The sequence below is a fragment of the Heterodontus francisci genome, chromosome 26, assembly GCF_036365525.1.
Source record: "Heterodontus francisci isolate sHetFra1 chromosome 26, sHetFra1.hap1, whole genome shotgun sequence".
Taxonomy (NCBI): Eukaryota; Metazoa; Chordata; class Chondrichthyes; order Heterodontiformes; family Heterodontidae; genus Heterodontus; species Heterodontus francisci.
In genome coordinates, this window is record NC_090396.1 from 70,894,328 (window position 1) to 70,916,511 (window position 22,184).

The 22,184-nt window shown below is 42.0% G+C and overlaps 1 protein-coding gene across 4 annotated transcripts in view; it reads left to right on the forward strand.

Moving 5' to 3' along the window:
• Nucleotides 1-22,184, forward strand: part of LOC137384450 (mitochondrial Rho GTPase 1) — a 103,428-nt gene that overhangs the window by 25,341 nt on the left and 55,903 nt on the right. For all 4 annotated transcript variants that reach the window (XM_068058531.1, XM_068058529.1, XM_068058528.1 and 1 more), the window contains exons 2-7: nt 1,841-1,899; nt 6,746-6,827; nt 13,768-13,811; nt 17,983-18,036; nt 18,195-18,247; nt 18,479-18,587. In XM_068058531.1, coding sequence (XP_067914632.1) covers nt 1,841-1,899; nt 6,746-6,827; nt 13,768-13,811; nt 17,983-18,036; nt 18,195-18,247; nt 18,479-18,587 — 401 coding nt within the window. The remainder of the gene's footprint in view (nt 1-1,840; nt 1,900-6,745; nt 6,828-13,767; nt 13,812-17,982; nt 18,037-18,194; nt 18,248-18,478; nt 18,588-22,184) is intronic.

Sequence of the window (22,184 nt, forward strand, 5' to 3'; positions counted from 1 at the left end):
TTTCAATGATATTGATTGAGGGATAAATATTGGCCAGGGCGCAGGAGGAAAACAACCCTGCTCTTAGAAATAGTGCCACGGGTTCTTTTACATCCACTTGAGAAAGCAGACAGGGCCTCAGTTTATTGTCACATCTGAAAGACATTTTACAGTAATTTACAATGATTAGTTTCAGAAGATTACATGGGCAATTCCCATTAATGTACAGATCAGAATTCATAATGGAAAAATTGAGAGATTTTGATTATATTAGATGCTGATGGCAACAATTTCTGGATTCAAATAATTATTTGGTATTACAGAATGAGAATTTCTGAAAATAGAGACAAGTTGTCGAAGCTTTTTGTCTTGCCCTCATCAGGACAATATGCAAGAATAACCGATGTAAGGGAAAACAGCAACTTATACTGCATGAGAAGAGAGTGCTGATTGGTTGGCAAGTGAACTGATAGGTAGAGGCGTTGCCACAGAGAATGCACCAGTTTACGGTGACTGACAGTTAACTGTCAAGTTTTGTTTGAAATTTAAACCAGGCAGCTAGACTCTGGTCAAGGCATTGCAATGAGGAATGAACCAGTGAATGGCTGGAAACTTGTTGCTTTCCCTTACATTGGTATTCTTGCGGATTGTCCTGATGAGTGCAAGATAAAAAACTTCGACAACATATTTCTCTTTTCAGCAATTCTCAAGTTCTGGATTATTCCTGAAAACAGAGACATTTTGTCGAAGCTTTTGGTCTTGCACTCATCAGGACAATCCGCAAGAATACCAATGTAAGGGAAAGCAACAAATTTATACTGAATGAGAAGAGAGTGCTGATTGGTTGGCAAGTGGACCGGCCGTACCCATCCAGCCCGTGCTTGCAAAACTCAGAACACAGTGTCAACATTAGATGTGATTCCACGATTGGACAACATTTGCTAAATAATCCTCAGTGTGCTGAAAATTACGCTGACAGCCAATTTAGGATTATCAGTCAAGTTCGCAGTAAACGCATTTGTGCGTACTGGAAGCTGCATATATTAATACACCGGGTCCTGTTCTTTGCAGACAGAACGTGTACACACATTGCGCCTGTTTCAGCCAAACAAAATAAGTGATAGCCATTCGCTGGTTTATTCCTCAGAGCAATGCCTTGACCAATCAGAGTCAAGCTGTCTGGTTTAAATTTCAAACAAAGCTTTGCAGTTAACTGTCAGTCATTGTAAACTGGTGCAATCTCCGTGGCAACGCCTCTATCGATCAGTTCACTTGCCAACCAATCAACACTCTTTTCTCTTACAGTATAAATTTGTTGCTTTCCCTTACATTGGTATTCTTGAGGAATGTCCTGATGAGTGTAAGACAAAAAGCTTCGACAAAATGTCTCTGTTTTCAGCAATGCTCAAGTTCTGTACTACCAAATGGCAATTTCTGGATTACCTGAAATGAGAACTGTGGGTAATTGTGCATCTTGTGCATGAAATAATTCAGAATTTTGTCATTTGCTTGTCAGTGTCTCTGTTCTTTCTCAAGGTTCTCTTTTCAATCACTCATGCTTGCCTCCTGTATCTGATTTTGACACTACCATTCTAGACTTACCAATGTTTGATTTGAGCAAACCTCTTTGGGGGGAATATGTTTACATAGCGTTCATTAACAAATCCTCAATCTCAATATTGCACTAAAATTCACACTTTTGAAAGTAGACTTTGATTGCTTATATAATGTATTTTGAAATAGTAGGGTCCTAACCCACCACATTAGCAGCTCTCAGATTCATTGTTACTACTTAGAGGACAAACTGTTCTGAAAGATGATTGTGATTCTACTGTAAAACTGTTTGTTTTCTTTTGTACAGCTAAGGTTGGGAAAACATCTTTGATTATGTCTCTGGTCAGTGAAGAGTTTCCTGAAGAGGTATGTGGATTTTTTTTCAATGTGGCCTATATGTACCTCTTGTCTTTTTGCTGAATTTGATCTCCGAACATGGAGGTAAAGATGGTCATAATTTTTGTATTCTGTAGAATTTACTTTTAACTTCAGCATCTGAGCACTTACCATTGAAACTACCACCTATATATTTTAAGGGAAAAGCATCTGCCCACTGACCATGCTTATTGCCTTTGGATTTTTTTTTACCATTGCACTAGATTGCTTTCTGGCCCTCCTATCAAAATCTCCTTAGTACCTATGTTTTTCCCTCTCCTGTATAATTTCCTAATTGAAGAGTTGGGACGGTAATCTGTTTCTAAGCCTCTGCCAATTCCTTTCTGTGACTGTCCTTGAGCTCCAGGAAGGGAATGGCTCAATGTCCTTTCACCTCCAATTCACTGATGTATGTATATTTAGAATGCACAAAACTGGAATATTGTAGCACATACTTGAGTTACAGTAGTGAGTGACAAATTTATTTAGAATTTGAAGTCTTACAGGTTTGAGTCTTTTTTTAGATGTTTGTTTCTGCAAGCAAATACTATTGAAAAAATAGCTGTTTCTGATTGGATGTTTTTCACAGTAGAAATGGTGAGCCAGCCTGAAAACTAGGTGAGGGTGAGGCGGTTTAACTGCCTTTCCGCCAGCATGACCATTCCCTTTCCGCAGCCCAACAAGCCTACAAAGAGGTAAATGGAAAGTTTTCTGACCTTCCTGCCACTCCTTGCTTGTACTTGCTCGGACCTGATGTCCCGTTTGCAAGAAGCCTGTGCTCCTTGGCAGCTTCAGCCTCTGTCTGCTACTTACTCCTAGTTTTGCATAGATCTTGTATGGAATTTATGGACCATTCGGCCCAACTAGTCTATGCTGGTGGTTATGCTCCACACGAGCTTCTAAATAGAGAACACACGGCCACAATTTGTAAGCCTCATATTAAAAGCATCCTCAGCCTTGCTCCACCATATCTTTGAAACTCCTCCAGTCTTATAGCCCGCCACACTATTTGGTCCTCTGACTCTGACCCCTCTCTTCACCCCAGAATTGGCAGCACAGCCTTCAGATGCCTCAGCCCAATTCACTGGTTATCTTTCTCTAAATTTCTATGCCTCTCCACTTCTCGTACGTCCTTTTAAACCAGTCTATTTTTCCAATCAACCTTTGAGGCATCCCTCCAAATCTCTTCCTCCATGGCTCAGCTTCTACTTTCCCTATCTCTATTCATGGAGAACCATGAGACATTGAAGGTACTATATAAATGCAAGGCGTTGCTATACTTTGTGCTACTGCACATTCATTGGATGCCTCAGTCAATGGGATGATGTACACTAATCACGTCACCAATTCAGTCACAGCCCCCAACTCCACCGCCAATCCCAAAAAAAAATGTTTCCTATTTCAGTCAGGTCATCAGAGGAAAAGCCCTTCATTCGGCGCAACAAAAGCTGAGAGGAAGACTTCAGTTAGCCTGCTCATTGCATGGTGTGGTATGGTTTGCAGGCTGTTGAGCAGATTTATTGGTCTCATTTAAGCTGCAACAGTTTGTTTATATTGTCTAGCATTCTGTGAAAATGGTACTTGTACATCTCTGTCAAACATAATTTACATGAAAGATCAACTAATATTGCTTTCCTCACCCTCTGACAATCTTCAAAGCCAAAATACATATTTTGAAATAGTCTAGCTGTTCTTGCTGAATAGAATAGAAGAGTGCTTTTGCTATTTCATCTGAGGGAACTGAGATATTCTCAGCTTCACTTGCCTAACACTATTCATTGTAAAGCACTGCAATGCCTTGTTGGATAGCCTTGTATGTAAAGGTCTGCAAAGGAAACCTGACCGAGCCCGAATGCCGGACCCGGAAGTGCGACCCGACCCGAACCCGACACATGTCGTCAGGGTCGGGTAGCGGGCCTTTACCCATATATCAATGTAAAGGCCTGCTGCCTAACCTGACCCCGACGGGACCCGACAACATGTGTCTGGTTCGGGTTGGGTCGCACTTCCGGGTCCAGCATCCGGGCCCGTTTGGGTTTCCTTTGCAGACCTTTACATTCTCTGCATCCCCCCCCCCCCCCCCCCCCCCCCCACCCAAGCTTCAGTTTTCCACCATTCCAGATATAAAAGTCTACAAGTCCAAACTTGAATTGAGCGTTAGTCGCTAAGAACGTTTTGAATTGTATTCAAGTCTCTTCAGAATGGGGAAAGTAAATAACTTCAAGGTATACACCATAGAGCCAGGTGAGCATCATCATAAAGTTGAAATTAATGTTCCTTTTAATTTGCATAAATCTCAAGCCGTGAAAGCTAATAGATTTTGATGTACTGAATGCAGTCCCTTGATGAGATAAACATTCTTGACGGGCCCTTTCCGAACCTCCAGGCTCTTAAGATTCAAACAGGACAAACCGGTGAATATGAAAACAAGTCTAATTTAAAGGGCCAGATTGCCACAGCTCCTGGGCCGCATATAGTTCACGGGCCGTAGTTTGGGTATGCCTGCTTTTTGTCAACTGATTGAGAGAGAGAAAAGAGAAATGGTGGTAGGGAAGAGCAATGTTGATTAGGATTGGGTGTACTTTTTTTCTTTGTGATTCATTCACAGTAAATATAGAATGTTTAGTTGCCAGTATGAGATGCATGTATTAATTTGCAGAACTTGTGCCCAAGATCAGTGCATAATTGATATAATCCTGCCAGAGCATAGGGGTTGACATTAGATAATTAATGTAATTTTAAAAAAATTTTTGATTAAGCTTAAATTACATCAGTTATCTGTTTTTGTTTTCATTATTTTCTGATGAAAATTTCAAGGTTGATTTCTCCAATAATTCCTTTGCAGAGGCCATTTTAACAGTTAGATCAGACCCTTGAGCCAAAGTAGTACCACTTTTCAAAGCACCTAATGTTTTTGCTAGACCTCTATTTAACCCTTTTCTATGGCTGATTTTCAACTTGGAGATTCATTGAGACTTCCACAGTTCTGGTTGTCGAGATTTTTTCTAGTTATAGATCTTGCTTTTAATTACTGGAGTCACTCATTAATTTTATTTAAACTTGAATATTTTGGTCACATCATTATTCACAACAATTATTGAGATATAAACTTTTTTGAATAAAGGAGTAATTGGTGATCCAATGCTTTAAGACCTCAGTTTCTAACCTTAGCTGTATCACTGAGGATAGGCAACAAGTACAAACCAGGAATTCCCCCAGCAAGTAGAAAAGGGAAAATTAAGCTGCCCTCTAGCAATCAGGTGAGGAGCAGTATTTGCAGAGTGGGTCACCTGCAGCTGGAAAGGAACCCAGAAAGGTGATCTACTCTATGTCCAGGGGAAATTGCAAGGAGAGCAAGAACTGAGAGAGATGAGTGTGTCACTGTTGTTGATTGATTGTTCTGGGGCATGTGGCATATACTGATTTGCAAGTTTTGCTACGGAGCTGCTCCCTGACTTACCCATAATCGATGTCATCATGTATATGGTGAAACTTGAAATGAATATGCGTGGAGAAAAAGAAAAATAATTGAAATTATATAGCACTTTTCATGACCTCAGTGTCCTAAAGTACTTTACAGCCAATGAAGTACTTTTGAAGTATAGCCACAGTTGTAATGTAGGAACGCCAATTTGCACGCAGCAAGCTCCCACAAAAAGCAATATGATCAGATACGTTTTTGTGATGTTGATTGATAAACTATTGGCCAGGACACCCCTGCCCTTCAAAATAATGCCATTAGATCTTTTATGTCCACCTTCGAGAGCAGATAGGGCCTTGGTTTAACATCTCATCTAAAAAACGGTACCTCCTAAAGTGCAGCTTTTCCTCAGTACTGCATTGAAGTGTCAGCCTAGATTTTTATGTCCAAGTCTCTGGCGTGAGACATGAACCCACAACCTTCTGACTCTACAAGAAGAGTGATGCTAACTGAACCCATAGCTGACGCAGAAAATAACTTGGAAAATTATGGGAGACTTTTTACATAATATTTAGGTGTTTTCTAGGGGTGGGACTTCTTGTATGGAAATTATTTTGCCTCATCTTCTCTCCCTCCAGCTCACCAACCTTTTCTGTGTATTTAACAGTGTTTTCTAAATAAAATCTGTGATTGAAAACAAAACTCCCTGAAGTTGCTAATTTAAAATTAGTTCGGCATCTTCTGATAAGAATGTTATTAGACAAAATTTGACACCAAGCCAAAGGAGGAGATGTTAGAACAGATGACCAAAAGCTTGGTCAAAGAGATGGGTTTTAAGGAGTGACTTGAATGAACGAGAGAGGCACAGATCAGCGAGGTTAAGTGAAGAAATTAGATTTTAGGGTTAAGATAGCTGAAAGCACAGCTGACAAATTGGAACAATCCTGCCTATTTTCTCCCCATCTCTCCTGGAGGTGTGACTTCATGCTCCTTAATTTTAAAATTGTTCTTCCTACACTTAGTTTTACAACCTCAGGACTTTCCAAAGTGCTTTATGGCCAATGAAATATTTTTGAAGTGTAGTCACTGTTCTAATGTGGGAAGCATTTCTATCCAAAATTACATTACTGTTTAACTTGTCTGCTGGAAACTACTGGTCAAGTGGTACCCATGAAAGGTCATTGACCTGAAATGTTACCCACCTAACTCTCTCAGCAGATATTACCTGATCTGCTTACTGTTTCCAGCATTTTCTGTTTTTATTACTGGTCAATTGGTGGAGGGAATAAATTTAATTATGGAGCGTATGAATTAACCATTGCCTCTGGCTGCATCACTGGCTGTGCCAACTATCTCAATTTTTTTTTTAAATGGATGTTGCATTACTCATTAATCATTTTTTTTTTTTTGTTGAAGGTTCCTCTACGTGCAGAAGAAATCACTATCCCTGCAGATGTCACTCCAGAGAAGGTTCCCACACACATAGTGGACTATTCAGGTAAAGAACAGTGCATCATCAGAGTTGATTGTAATCCTAGGAAGCAATGTTTTGTTTGGAACTAAATTCTCTTGAGAAGATGCTGCCCTGGGACCTGTTGATGGTGTATGCAGTATCAGCTGTGTGATTTCACTAACTCAGGTGAATCTGTTAATTTATATACACCTGGGCTGTGGATTTTCTTTTGCACCTCATTGAGATTTTGGTAAAATGTAATGATAGCATGTGAAATGTTGATGCTAACAGACCAAGAAGGCCCCAGGTTTGATCTGCGAAGTCTATTTTGAGAAGCTGGTCTTATTTACATGGTACAATTTATTTCTGTGCCCTAAATTAGGGAAGAAAAAAAAATCAGAAGATTCCTATTACTGTTCCAGTTTTTCCAGTCAACCCTGCTGGAAGTTGCATATATGTGGCAATATTGGGAGAGACCGGGTACCCCATGTGATCAGATATTCTGCTGACGCTACCTGTGAATAATGATTACTTAGGTGAAGTATCAGCGAATGCCCAGAGCCATGCCACAGCATGAAGTCACACCTCCAGGAGAGATGGGAAGAAAATAGGCAAGATTGTTCTAATTTGTCAGCTGTGCTTTCAGCTATCTTAACCCTAAAATCTAATTTCTTCGCTTAACCTCGATGATCTTTGCATTTCTCCTCCATTTAAGTTGCTCCTTAAAACCCATCTCTTTGACCAAGCTTTTGGTCATCTGTTCTAATATCTCCTCCTTTGGCTTGGTGTCAAATTTTGTCTAATATTCTTATCAGAGGATGCCAAATTAAGATGATTGACCAAAGAGCCAGAGACGACATGAGCAACAACTTTTTACACAGTGAGTGGTTAGTATCTGGAGTGCACTGCCTGAGAGTGTGGTGGAGGCAGATTCAACTGTGGCTTTCAAAAGGGAATTGGATAAGCACCTTAAGATTAAAAAATGTGCAGGGCAATGGGGGAAAAGGCAGGGGTGTGGGACTAGCTGAGTTGCTCTTTCAGAGAGCTGGTACAGATATGACTGGCCAAATGGTCTCTTTCTGTGCTGTAACCATTCTATGATTCTACGAAGCACCTTGGAACATTTTGAGGGTTTTGTATCAATATAAGTTGTTATAATAAAAGCAAAATACTGCTGATGCTGGAAATCTGAAACTAGAAGTGCTGGAAATAATCACGTCTGGCAGCATCTGTGGAGAGAGGAGCAAAGTTAACGTTTCAGGTCTCTGACCTTTCATCAAACTTGTTATAAAGTAAGTTTTGTCCTGTTCACTTGCATGTTATGGGGGTTTTTTTGCATTCAAATGTTGGTTGTCTCAGGAGAACCTTTATTTCAGTTATCATCCAAAAACACAGCGTTAGTTTTCACATGCATACTGACAACACCCAGCTCTACCTCACCTCCACCTCCCTCGACTCCTCCACTGTTGCTAAGTAAGCAGACTGCTCATCTGACCTCCAGTACTGGATGAGCAGTAATCTTCTAATTAAGAATTGGGAAGACTGAAGTCATTGTTTTCAGTCCCTGCTTTAAATTCTGCTCCCTCACTACCGATTCCATCCCTCTCCCTGGCAACTGTCTTGAGACTAAACCAGACTGTTCACAACCTTGCTGTCATATTTGTCCCCGAGATGAGCTTCTGGCCCCATATTCTGCCTATTTCCACCTCTGTCACATCTCTCGACTTTGCCCGTGCCTCAGCTCATCTGCTGCTGAAACACTCATTCATGCCAACGTTACCCCTATTCCAGTGCACTCCTGGCTGGTCTCCCACATTCTACGTTCTAAGCTTGAGGTCATCCTGAAGTCTTCTGCCTGTGTCTAACTTGTACCAAGTCCTGTTCCCCTATCACCCCTGTGCTCGCTGATCTACATTGACTCCCGGTCAAGCCACGCCTTTTTTTTAAAAATTCACATCATTGTTTTCAAATCCCTTCGTCGCTTCGCTCCTCCCTACCTCTGTAATCTCCAGCCCCACAACCCTCCAAAATATCTGCGTTCATCTAATTCTGGCCTCCTGAGCATCCCTGATTTTAATTGCCCCATTAGTGGCTGTGCTTTTAGTTACCTAGACCCTAAGCTCTGGAATTCCTTCCCTACGCCTCTCTGCCTCTACCTCGCTTTCCTCCTTTAAGATACTCCTTAAAACCTACATCTTTGATCAGGATTTTGCTCATCTGATCTAATATCTCATGTGGTTTGGTGTCATATTTTGTTTTATAATGCTCCTGTGTGCCTGGGGAAGCTTTATTATATTAGACACTATATACAGTTGTTGCTCAAACACTTGATATTACTAGTCTGTTAGCCATACTCATAATGATTGGAGCTATTTGAAATGATAAATTTAATCAACAGTGAAGAATATTGGCTTCAGGTCCTTCAGCGTATTGGTTCTATTGAATATTATGGCAACACTGGGATTCATTTAATACTATTGCTGCAGTGCGCTGGTGTCAATGTACTACATTCTGATATGATTGTAATCTCGTCAGATCTTTTAAATTCAATCTTCATTAGTCTGTACCTTTTTGTCTCTTTATAGCACAAGCACCTGATTCCAAACTAGTGTAAATTACAATGAATACCAAACATCAGCTTTCGATTGCTTTACTCTTTCTAATCTGAAAGTCAGTTAATACTTTACTCCCTGCCAAAAATGTGCATGATGAAAGCATCACCTCTTAACAGTAGCCATTTTACTGTGCGCGGAATCTGTTGCACATAATCACTAAATTTCAAGATAATTCCTGACTGAATTGTTTAATTTTTGCCTGTCTCTAGTTTAAAAAAAAAAAATTCCAACCTGTGATTGACTTTAATTTTAAAAATTGTATGCATTTATTAAACACTGGCTAGGCCTTAGTTAGAGTATAGTATCCAATTTTGAGAACCATACTTTGGGTCGGATGTGAAGCCGAGGTTGCAGAGGAGATTTAATAGAATGGAGTTATGAAGATAGATTGGAGAAGTTAGGGTTGTTTTTCTTGTAGAACAGCAGGCTGAGAGGTGATTTGATAGAGGTATTCAAAATCATGAGGGGCCTGGACAGAGTAGATGGAGAGAAACTGTTCCCACTTGTGAAAGGATCGAGAACGAAAGGGCACAGATTTAAAGTAATTGGTAAAAGAAGCAAAAGTGACATGAATGCACTGCCTGAGAACGTGGTGGAGGCAGGTTCAATTGAAGCATTCAAAAGGCAATTAAACTGTCATTTGAAAAGGAAGAATGTGCAGGGTTATGGGGAGAAGGCGGTGGAATCGAGCTGAGTAAATTGCTTTTTCGGAGAGCCGGTGTGGACACGATGGGCCAAATGGCCTCCTGCACTGTAACATTTCTGTGATGGTACCAGGAATATGGGACTTCACTTACATGGAGAGTCTGGAGAAATTGGAAATATTCACCTTAGAGCAGCGAAGGTTAAGAAGAGATTCGATGAGGTATTCTAAATTCTGAAGAGTTTTGATTGAGTAAATAAGGAGAAACTATTTCCACTGGGAGGGTCAGTGACCAGAGGACACAGGTAATTAGCAAAACAACTCGAGAGGTGAAGTTTTTTTTTAACGCAGCAAGTTATGATCTCTAATGCACTGCCTGAAAGGGTGGTAGACGCATGTTCAATAGTAACTTAGAAAGGGGAATTGGATACACACTTGAAGGAGGAAAATTTGCAGGGGTATGGGAAAAGAGCAGGGGCGTGGAACTAATTGGACAGCTCTTTCAAAAGGGCTGGCACAGTCACAATGGGATGAATGGCCTTCTGTGCTGTACGATTTGATGATTTACAGATTATGCTGAGGGACTTGAGGTTGTTTTCGTTGGAGAGAAGGAGGAGGAGAGGTGACTTAATAGAGACATAAGAGATAATCAGAGGGTTAGATAGGGTGGATAGTGAGAGTCTTTTTCCTCGGATGGTGATGGCAAACACGAGGGGACATAGCTTTAAGTTGAGAGTAGTAGGGGCGTGGAACGCCCTGCCTGTAACAGTAGTAGACTCGCCAACTTTAAGGGCACTTAAGTGGTCATTGGATAGACATATGGATGAAAATGGAATAGTGTAGGTCAGATGGTTTCACAGGTCGGCGCAACATCGAGGGCCGAAGGACCTGTACTGCGCTGTTATGTTCTATAAGTAACATCCATAGACATTCCCCTGTCCACTACCTTAGCCATCTCTTCAAAAAATTCAATGAGATTTGTCAGGCATGACCTTCCCGTCATGAATCCATGCTGGCTGTCCCTGATTAACTGAAATTTTTCTAGGTGTTCAGTCACCCTATCCTTGATTACAGACTCCAGCAACTTCCCCAGCACAGATGTCAAGCTAACTGGTCTGCACTTTCTTTGGTTCCCCCTTTCACCCTTCTTAAAAAGTGGAGTGACATGTACAAATTTGCAATCCAGAGGGACCACTCCTGAATCTAGGGAACTCTGAAAGACTATAGCTAGGGCATCTACAATGTGCTCCCCTACTTCCTTTTACACCCTCGGATGGAAACTGCCAGGTCCTGGGGATTTCTCACTCTTTAGTTTCATTAATTTCCTTGTTACTGATGTTTTACTTAACGTTAATTGTATTAAGTCTCTGTCCCCTATCGGCTATTAATTTTTTCGGGACTTCCAGCAAGTCATCCTCCTTTTCAACTGTAAATACTGAGGCAAAGTAATTGTTCAGCATGTCTGCCATTTCCCCATTATCAATGACAATATCCCCATTTCAGCTTTTAGTGGGACTACATTACTCTTGACCACCCACTTTCCCTTTATGTAGCTATAAAATTTCTTATTGATTTTGATGTCCCTTACAAGTTTCCTTTTATAATCCCTTTTAGTAGCTCTTATAAGCTGCTTTGTGACCCTTTGCTGGTCTTTGTATCGATCCCATTCAGCCAGATCTGTACTGCTTTTTGCATTTTTGCAAGCCCTTTTTGTTTTATGCTATCCCTAATCTCTTTAGTTGTCCGTGGCTATTTTCTCTGTGAAGTGGAGCTTTTTCCTCTTAGGGGGTATGTACTCGCTCTGTATTTCATTAAATGTTTCTTTTAAATATTCTCCACTGTTCTTCAGTCGTTTGACCCATTAACAGATTTTCCCAGTTTACCGTGGACAGTCTCTATCTCATCCCGTTAAAGTCAGCCTTACCCAAGTCTAAAATTCTAGTTAATTGCAACACATGTTACTCTATTTCTGCTGTCCATGGTCATCAACATATTAAACTAGGAGATATAGTTATGTAATTTGAAACAAACGCATATTTCAAACTGTTCTAAATATTGACAAACTGGTACACCATTTAATTACTTGAACTTGCTTCTTTACTCAAGCATTCTTGCTAAGTGATATTGCAAAAATGGCAGATGTGCCATGAAGCTGAATAATCCAAGCAATATAATTTTTCTTTTGCTATAGTGCTATAAAATGTATTCATTTTATTCAATTTGATGAAATTAACAATTCATTGATACTTGATTTTTAATGTAGCCAAATAGTGTGTTTCCGATGCAAATCCAACAACCAAGTCTGGTTGCACTGTGAAATGGATGTGCTGGAGTTTCCAGAAAACTAATGCAGACCACTCCTGCATGCAGTACAAACTTTTTAGTAAATAGTTTGATGTATTACATTTGGTAAAGGGCTAAAGATGAGTGTTTGATAAGTGCCTTACATTTAACTACAATTGGATATTTTCACCACTTTTATTTCAGTGGAGAGGTGGGTGGGTGTCTTCTCAAAATGAAATAAAACAGAAAGTGCTGGAAATACTCAGCAGGTCTGGCAGCAGCTGTGAAGAGTGAAGCAGAGTTAATGGGATGGATTTTGCCAGTCCCCGACATTGGGGGTTGTGGCGAGGGGACCTGGAAACTCCTGCGATTGGTGGAGGGGATGGTGGGAAGGGGTTGAAGGTGAGATTGAATAAAGTTGGGGGTGGGGGTGAAGGTCGAGATCGGAAAATAAGTTTTTTGGTGGGGGGAGAGAGGGCAATCAAAGTCTTTAGTCATTGGCGGGGTGTGAGAGAGGGGCTTTAATCATTTACATTTTTAAAATTAAATTTATAGTGACTGTTTCCTTAAACATGTAAATTAACTGTAAGGGCTGGAAGCCCTTTAAAATGGCGCCTGCACTGTGGCGCCAGACGCCGTTGCTGGGGACAGAGTGCCCGCCCCCCTTCACATCATTGAGGGCAGGCCTTCCGCTCCCTCCATGTAAATGAGCCGCCACACTAAATATTGCGGCGGCTCCGTGGGACGAATCCTGTGCATGCACGCTGGCGGCAAGCTGGAAAAATTCCGGACAGTGTTTCAGGTCTGTGACCTTTCATCAGTACAGTTTCTTCTCAAACTGGTTGGCTTAATGTTATATCTACCTTAAGGTGGAGGTTGGGGCGAAGCAGTCTAGGGCTACGGAGTTGTGGTTTTTATTGGGGCTCAATTAACAATATTGCTGTACTCATTGGAATGCCTGTATCCGAATTTAAATTTAGCTCTCCCAAAAAGTTTCAAAAATCATTAGAATTCTACAACACAGCACAGTGAAAACATAGCCTAGTTGCACAGTTGATTTTTTTTTAGTCTCATTTAAAAAAAAAATAAAGATTAACATTATAACAGTACTGCATTATACTTATGACACCTGTCTTATGGTGGACCTTTTGCATTGGAGATGCTTGCTGTCAGCAAACCTAATCATAACTTTTAACCTCATTAAATTTTATCAATACATTTAGTTTTTGTCGGAGAATTTGTACTAATTTTCTGGGATTTTTTTCCAAGATGTGACCTAAAATTTTACATGTAAAATATCTTTTTTGTGTGGTTTACTTATTTCTGAAATGTGAACATTTCCATGCACCAAGTGCAATTTTTTAAATAATCATTAGGTAAATGTTTTTCTCACAATAATAGAAATTCTGTAGTCTTTAGTCTAACAGTCTTTTCTCACCAACAGAAGCAGAACAGACAGAGGAACAACTTCACAATGAAATTTCCAAGGTGAGTATGAAATTTATGTTATCGTGTGTGCAAAAAATTTCAGTAGGATGGTGTGTAACTTGGAGGTGGTGGTGTCCCCGTGTGTCTGTTGCCCTTGTCCTTCTAGGTGTTAGAAATCAAATGTTCGTGAGGTGCTATTGAAAAGGCCATGACTAATTGCTGCAGTACATCTTGTAGATGGTACACGCTGCAGCCATGTTGTGCCAGTGGTGGAGGGAGTGAATGTTTATGGTGGTAGATGAGGTGCCAGTCAGCTTTGTCCTGGATAGTGTTGAGCTTCTTGAATGTTGGAGCTCCACTCATCCAGGCAAGTGGAGAATATTCCATCATATTCCTGACTTGTGCCTTGCAGATGTTAGAAAGGCTTTGGGGAACCAAGAGGTGAACCATTCAACACAGAATACCCAGCCTTTGACCTGCTTTTGTAGCTCCAGTTAAGCTTTTAGTTGATGGTGACCTGCAGGATGATGTTGGAAGATTTGATGAAATAATGCCTGTGAATGTTAAGGGGAGATGGTTACATTCTCTCGTGGATATGGTCATTGTCTGCTAGTTACGTTACTTGCTACTTAATCAGCCCAAGCCTGGCTGTCCAAGTCCTGCTACATTGTGGCACGGACTTTATTATCTGAGGAATTGCAAATGGAACTGAACACCGTGTAATCACTCGTGAACATCTTCATGACTGACCAAATGATGGAGGGAAGGTCATTGATAAATGTTAGTGATAAATGAAGTGACAAAGTTGATTGATGAGGGAAGGGCTGTCGATGTCATATACATGGACTTCAGTAAGGCGTTTGATAAGGTTCCCCATGGTAGGCTGATGGAGAAAGTGAAGTCGCGTGGGATCCAGGGTGTACTAGCTAGATGGATAAAGAACTGGCTGGGCAACAGGAGACAGAGAGTAGCAGTGGAAGGGAGTTTCTCAAAATGGAGACGTGTGACCAGTGGTGTTCCACAGGGATCCGTGCTGGGACTACTGTTGTTTGTGATATACATAAATGATTTGGAGGAAAGTATAGGTGGTCTGATTAGCAAGTTTGCAGACGACACTAAGATTGGTGGAGTAGCAGATAGTGAAGGGGACTGTCAGAGAATACAGCAGAATATAAATAGATTGGAGAGTTGGGCAGAGAAATGGCAGATGGAGTTCAATCAGGGCAAATGCGAGGTGATGCATTTTGGAAGATCCAATTCAAGAGTGAACTATACAATAAATGGAAAAGTCCTGGGGAAAATTGATGTACAGAGAGATTTGGGTGTTCAGGTCCATTGTTCCCTGAAGGTGGCAACGCAGGTCAATAGAGTGGTCAAGAAGGCATACAGCATGCTTTCCTTCATAGGACGGGGTATTGAGTACAAGAGTTGGCAGGTCATGTTACAGTTGTATAGGACTTTGGTTCGGCCACATTTGGAATACTGCGTGCAGTTCTGGTCGCCACATTACCAAAAGGATGTGGATGCTTTGGAGAGGGTGCAGAGGAGGTTCACCAGGATGTTGCCTGGTATGGAGGGCGCTAGCTATGAAGAGAGGTTGAGTAGATTAGGATTATTTTCATTAGAAAGACGGAGGTTGAGGGGGGACCTGATTGAGGTGTACAAAATCATGAGAGGTATAGACAGGGTGGATAGCAAGAAGCTTTTTCCCAGAGTGGGGGATTCAAATACTAGGGGTCACGAGTTCAAAGTGAGGGGGGAAAAGTTTAGGGGGGATATGCGTGGAAAGTTCTTTACGCAGAGGGTGGTGAGTGCCTGGAACGCGTTATCAGCGGAAGTGGTAGATGCGAACACGATAGCGTCATTTAAGATGTATCTAGACAGATACATGAATGGGCAGGAAGCAAAGAGATACAGACCCTTAGAAAATAGGCGACATGTTTAGGTAGAGGATCTGGATCGGCGCAGGCTTGGAGGGCCGAAGGGCCTGTTCCTGTGCTGTAATTTTCTTCTTTGATAAAGCAGCTGAAGATATTTGGGCGCAGGACATTGCCCTCAGGAGCTCCTACAGTGATGTCCTGGGGCTGTGATGATTGGTCTCATTACCGTCTTCCTTTGTGCTTGGTATGGCTGTAGCTAGTGGAGCTCTGCCTCTGATTTCAGTCCTATGAGGCCTCCTTGGTACTGCATGTGGTTAAATGCTGCCTTGATGTCAAGAGCAGTCACCTTCCCCTCACCTCTGGAATTCAGAACTTTTGTCCACATTTGGACTGAGTCTGTAATGAGGTTTCGAGCAAGTGTTGATAATTGTGGCCAGCAGAAGAAAAGATATCAATAGTGACCCCAATTTAGGAAACAAAAACCACACTGATAAGATTTCACTTTTGTAAATTTTACTTTTAACACTCAAGCCAAAACCAACATAAATTGAACATAAACTAACAATTAGATCATGATTGATATATATATATATATATCTTAAAGGTTACACTTTAAATTAACAGATGCAACAAAGGTAGTCCTTATATGAACATATGAATTAGGAGCATAAGTAGGCCATTCAGCCCCTCTAGCCAGCTCCGCCATTCAATAAGATGACATATACATGGCTAATCTGTTTGTGTCTCGAATTCCACACACCCATCTACCCCCGATAACCTTAGATTCTTGTTAGGCAAGGGAATCTACCTCCACCTTAAAAATATTCAATGACCCCGCCTCCACCACCTTCTGAGCAGAGAGTTCCAAAGTCGCACAACCCTCTGCGAAAAAATTTCTTCTCATCTCTGTCCTAAAAGGGTGTTGGATCTCTGTTTTTTATGATCTCATGGGTTACACGAAAAGAGACCAAGTCCGACTAGCTTTAAGAAACTTTATTGTAGTACTTAGTGGTTACATCATCAGCAAAGCGAACAACAACAACACCTGGGCTCTCCTCCCTCTTCCTCCATGCTGGAGGAGGGAATTCAAGCCTTTCTTGTAGTTCTTCTTACAAATCAGTGACACCCCCTTTATGTTCCCAATTGGTTTACAAACTTTGCAGTCTCTTGGTGTCAGGGCCTGATTGGGGTACTACCTTGTCACCCTCTCCTCAAGCAGTTTCTTGTTCCCCTATCTCCTTGGAACGTTGGGCTGATTGTTGTACAATAGGCTACTCTTCGGCAGCTGCAGCTGTCCTGCTAGGTTTTAGCTTGTTAGTCTATTTCTACTGATAAGCTGTCTGTGCAGCCCTGAAGCTATGAAGTTATTTCTGATAAGCTGTCTGTGCTGGTCCGAAGTTAGTTTGTTAGTAATACATGATTGATTAATTATTTCATCTTAAATGTCCCCATATTATTCTGTTCTCACAAAGGGCGACCCCTAATTTTAAAACAGTGCCCCATAGTTCTGGACTCGTCCATAAGAGGAAACATCCTTTCCACATTCACCTTGTCAAGACCATTCAGGATCTTATATATTTCAATCAAGTCTTCTCTCACTCTTCTAATGGTCTCTCCTTATGGTCCACTGAACAGTCTTATCAGCAAAATGGTGTTGAACTGTTCAATTGTACAGGAAGATCAGGATCTTCCTCGGGTAGTTTTTTTTTTTCAAGTCCAGTCCTCCAAGATGCAGATATGGAAGTAATGATGACTCGTCGATAGCGAGCGATGCAATCTTCCCATTAACCCTTCTACCTTGTCGCCTTTCGAACCACCTCAGCCTTCACACCACCATCCTGATGGTGCAGCACCATGGGCAACCAATAGTCAGCTTTCAGTCCAGCCTGCTTTAACCCCCTTAATTATGAAAGCCTACTAAAAACATAGCCAGCTATTTTAGCTAGCTCCAACACTCTTCTGGTGTTCTTTTGACAAACTGAAACTAAAAACTTCCAGCCGCATATCCTTGGCTTTAAAAAAAACTATTTGTTTTCAGTCACCGAACTGTTTGTCTAACATGGTTTTGACTTCCAACTAGGAAACCCCCAGCCCCAAATCAGGGACAGTCTCAAAAACACAAACACAAGCTGTACAGCATCACACAGCTGTCAATGAGGGAACGAGGTCAATTACTTGAACAATTTGAATTCAGTTTCTGAGGTGTATAAGTAAACCACATTGTTTTAAACTATTCTTCAGTGTCATGATAGAGATTTATATACTTAAAACAAATATCACTGAAATGCTGATTCATACTTTTGTTTGTACAAACTGATTTAAGCCTATCTGATTTATACTTTCTGTTGCAGGCTAATGTAATCTGTATAGTTTATGCAGTAAACAGCAGAAATTCCATTGACAAGGTGGGTATCATTCCAATGTTAAAATGAGTCACAAATATCAGATTGAAAGAGTATTGTAATCCATTAATTTGTTACAGAACCAGTCAGTTAGATTTGCTTAGTTGCTGGCTAAATTCACACCTGGGTTGCAACAAAATCAAAATGTTTGCCTATTGCAGGTAACGAGTCGATGGATTCCACTAATAAATGACAGGACTGATAAGGATAGCAGGTACTGTAAAGTTAGTTAATACAACCATTTGTTTTGCAAGGCTAGAAAGTTAAATGATTAAAGATAGTTATTGCTATTTAGCTTGCTGGCAAAATATCTTGCTGTCTTCTGTTTATAAAAGAAAACTTCAGCTAGAATTACGGTAGAGAATCAGATTCTGTTTTAATCAGCTATTTATCAGATGTGTAGACCAAAATTAATTCCTATAAGAATATCCTTTTTTTTTTCCAGAATGCCCCTCATACTGGTGGGAAACAAATCTGATCTTGTAGAACATAGTAGCATGGAAGCCATTCTTCCCATAATGAACCAGTACACCGAGATAGAGACCTGTGTTGAGGTAGGTTATGCATTCAAAAGTGCTCTTGATTGTGCACAGCTGCAACTCAACATTGCCAATCTGAGGGTCATTGAATTGGTTTTAATATACAAAGTGACTCCTGACAACGCAGCGGCCCGCCAACGTCATCAGAGAGCTCCAAGCTGCGCACATGCAGAAACGGTCTCCTGCTCTCAGAGCGACGCTGCGCATGTGCAGCCTACATCTTGCCAGGACTAATTGGCGCATGCGCGGGAAAACGTCATCACGTACTTGCTCCACCCCCGCCCGCCCACTGAGCTACTCTTTTTTTCTCCTCCCCCCCCCCTCCTTGTCCACTCACTCCAGGCCTAAATGCTTTCTCCCCCCTCCCCCTACCGGCCACTTGTTGCCTATTCCTCATTTCCCCCATCCCGCTCTCCAGCCGTTTGCTCCCCGCTTCCCACCCCCACCCCGCTCTCCAGCTGCTTGCTCTCCGCTTCTCTTGCCCACTCACCCCCCCCACAGCCGCTAGCTTCAGGCCATGCTGCTTCCCTCCTCTCAGCCACTTGCTCCTATGTCGCCCCGTCACCCCTCACGGCCTGCATTGAACAAAGAAAATTACAGCACAGGAACAGGCCCTTCGGCCCTCCAAGCCTGCGCCGATCCAGATCCTCTATCTAAACATGTCGCCTATTTTCTAAGGGTCTGTATCTCTTTGCTTCCTGCCCATTCATGTATCTGTCTAGATACATCTTAAAAGATGCTATCGTGCCCGCGTCTACCACCTCCGTTGGCAACGCGTTCCAGTCACCCACCACCCTCTGCGTAAAGAGCTTTCCACGCATATCCCCCCTAAACTTTTCCCCTCTCACTTTGAACTTGTGACCCCTAGTAATTGAATCCCCCACTCTGGGGGGAAAATGCTTCTTGCTATCCACCCTGTCTATACCTCTCATGATTTTGTACACCTCAATCAGGTCCCCCTCAACCTCCGTCTTTCTAATGAAAATAATCCTAATCTACTCGACCTCTCTTCATAGCTAGCGCCCTCCATACCAGGCGACATCCTGGTGAACCTCCTCTGCACCCTCTCCAAAGCATCTACATCCTTTTGGTAATGTGGCGACCAGAACTGCACGCAGTATTCCAAATGTGGCCGAACCAAAGTCTTATACAACTGTAACATGACCTGCCAACCCTTGTACTCAATACCCCGTCCGATGAAGGAAAGCATGCCGTATGCCTTCTTGACCACTCTATTGACCTGCGTTGCCACCTTCAGGGAACAATGGACCTGAACACCCAAATCTCTCTGTACATCAATTTTCCCCAGGACTTTTCCATTTACTGTATAGTTCACTCTTAAATTGGATCTTTCAAAATGCATCTCCTCACATTTGCCCTGATTGATCTCCATCTGCCATTTCTCTGCGCAACTCCAATCTATCTATATTCTGCTGTATTCTCTGACAGTCCCCTTCACCAATCTTAGTGTCGTCTGCAAACTTGCTAATCAGACCACCTATACTTTCCTCCAAATCATTTATGTATATCACAAACAACAGTGGTCCCAGCACGGATCCCTGTGGAACACCATTGGTCACACGTCTCCATTTTGAGAAGCTCCCTTCCACTGCTACTCTCTGTCTCCTGTTGCCCAGCCAGTTCTTTATCCATCTAGCTAGTACACCCTGGACCCCATGCGACTTCACTTTCTCCTTCAGCCTACCATGGGGTACCTTATCAAACGCCTTACTGAAGTCCATGTATATGACATCTACAGCCCTTCCCTCATCAATCAACTTTGTCACTTCCTCAAAGAATTCTGTTAAGTTGGTAAGACATGACCTTCCCTGCACAAAACCATGTTGCCTATCACTGATAAGCCCATTTTCTTCCAAATGGGAATAGATCCTATCCCTCAGTATCTTCTCCAGCAGCTTCCCTACCACTGCCGTCAGGCTCACCGGTCTATAATTACCTGGATTATCCCTGCTACCCTTCTTAAACAAGGGGACAACATTAGCAATTCTCCAGTCCTCTGGGACCTCACCCGTGTTTAAGAATGCTGAAAAGATATCTGTTAAGGCCCCAGCTATTTCCCCTCTCGCTTCCCTCAGTAACCTGGGATCGATCCCATCCAGACCTGGGGACTTGTCCACCTTAATGCTTTTTAGAATACCCAACACTTCCTCCCTCCTTATGCCGACTTGACCTAGAATAATCAAACATCTGTCCCTAACCTCAACATCCGTCATGTCCCTCTCCTCGGTGAATACCGATGCAAAGTACTCGTTTAGAATCTCACCCATTTTCTCTGACTCCATGCATAACTTTCCTCCTTTGTCCTTGAATGGGCCAATCCTTTCTCTAGTTACCCTCTTGCTCCTTATATATGAATAAAAGGCTTTGGGATTTTCCTTAACCCTGTTTGCTAAAGATATTTCATGACCCCTTTTAGCCCTCTTAATTCCTCGTTTCAGATTGGTCCTACAGTCCCGATATTCTTTCAAAGCTTCGTCTTTCTTCAGCCTCCTGGACCTTATGTATGCTTCCTTTTTCCTCTTAGCTAGTCTCACAGTTTCACCTGTCATCCATGGTTCCCTAATCTTGCCATTTCTGTCCCTCATTTTCACAGGAACATGTCTCTCCTGCACGCTAATCAACCTCTCTTTAAAAGCCTCCCACATATGAAATGTGGATTTACCTTCAAACAGCTGCTCCCAATCTACATTCCCCAGCTCCTGCCGAATTTTGGTATAGTTGGCCTTCCCCCAATTTAGCACTCTTCCTTTAGGACCACTCTCGTCTTTGTCCATGAGTATTCTAAAACTTAGGGAATTGTGATCACTATTTCCAAAGTAGTCCCCCACTGAAACTTCAACCACCTGGCCGGGCTCATTCCCCAACACCAGGTCCAGTATGGCCCCTTCCCGAGTTGGACTATTTACGTACTGCTCTAGAAAACCCTCCTGGATGCTCCTTACAAATTCTGCTCCATCTAGAACCCTAACACTAAGTGAATCCCAGTCAATGTTGGGAAAATTAAAATCTCCTATCACCACCACCCTGTTGCTCCTACATCTTTCCATAATCTGTTTACATATTTGTACCTCTATCTCACGCTCACTGTTGGGAGGCCTGTAGTACAGCCCCAACATTGTTACCGCACCCTTCCTATTTCTGAGTTCTGCCCATATTGCCTCACTGCTCGAGTCCTCCATAGTGCCCTCCTTCAGCACAGCTGTGATATCCTCTTTGACCTGTAATGCAACTCCTCCACCCCTTTTACCTCCCTCTCTATCCTGCCTGAAGCATCGATATCCTGGGATATTTAGTTGCCAATCATGCCCTTCCCTCAACCAAGTCTCAGTAATAGCAATAACATCATACTCCCAGGTACTAATCCAAGCCTTAAGTTCATCTGCCTTACCTACTACACTTCTTGCATTAAAACAAATGCACCTCAGACCACCAGTCTCTTTGCATTCATCATCTGCTCCCTGCCTACTCTTTCCCTTAGTCACGCTGACTTCATTATCTAGTTCCTTACAGGCTTTAGTTACTACCTCCTTACTGTCCACTGACCTCCTCATTTGGTTCCCATCTTGCTTCTTCGGATGGCGTGGTGAGGAA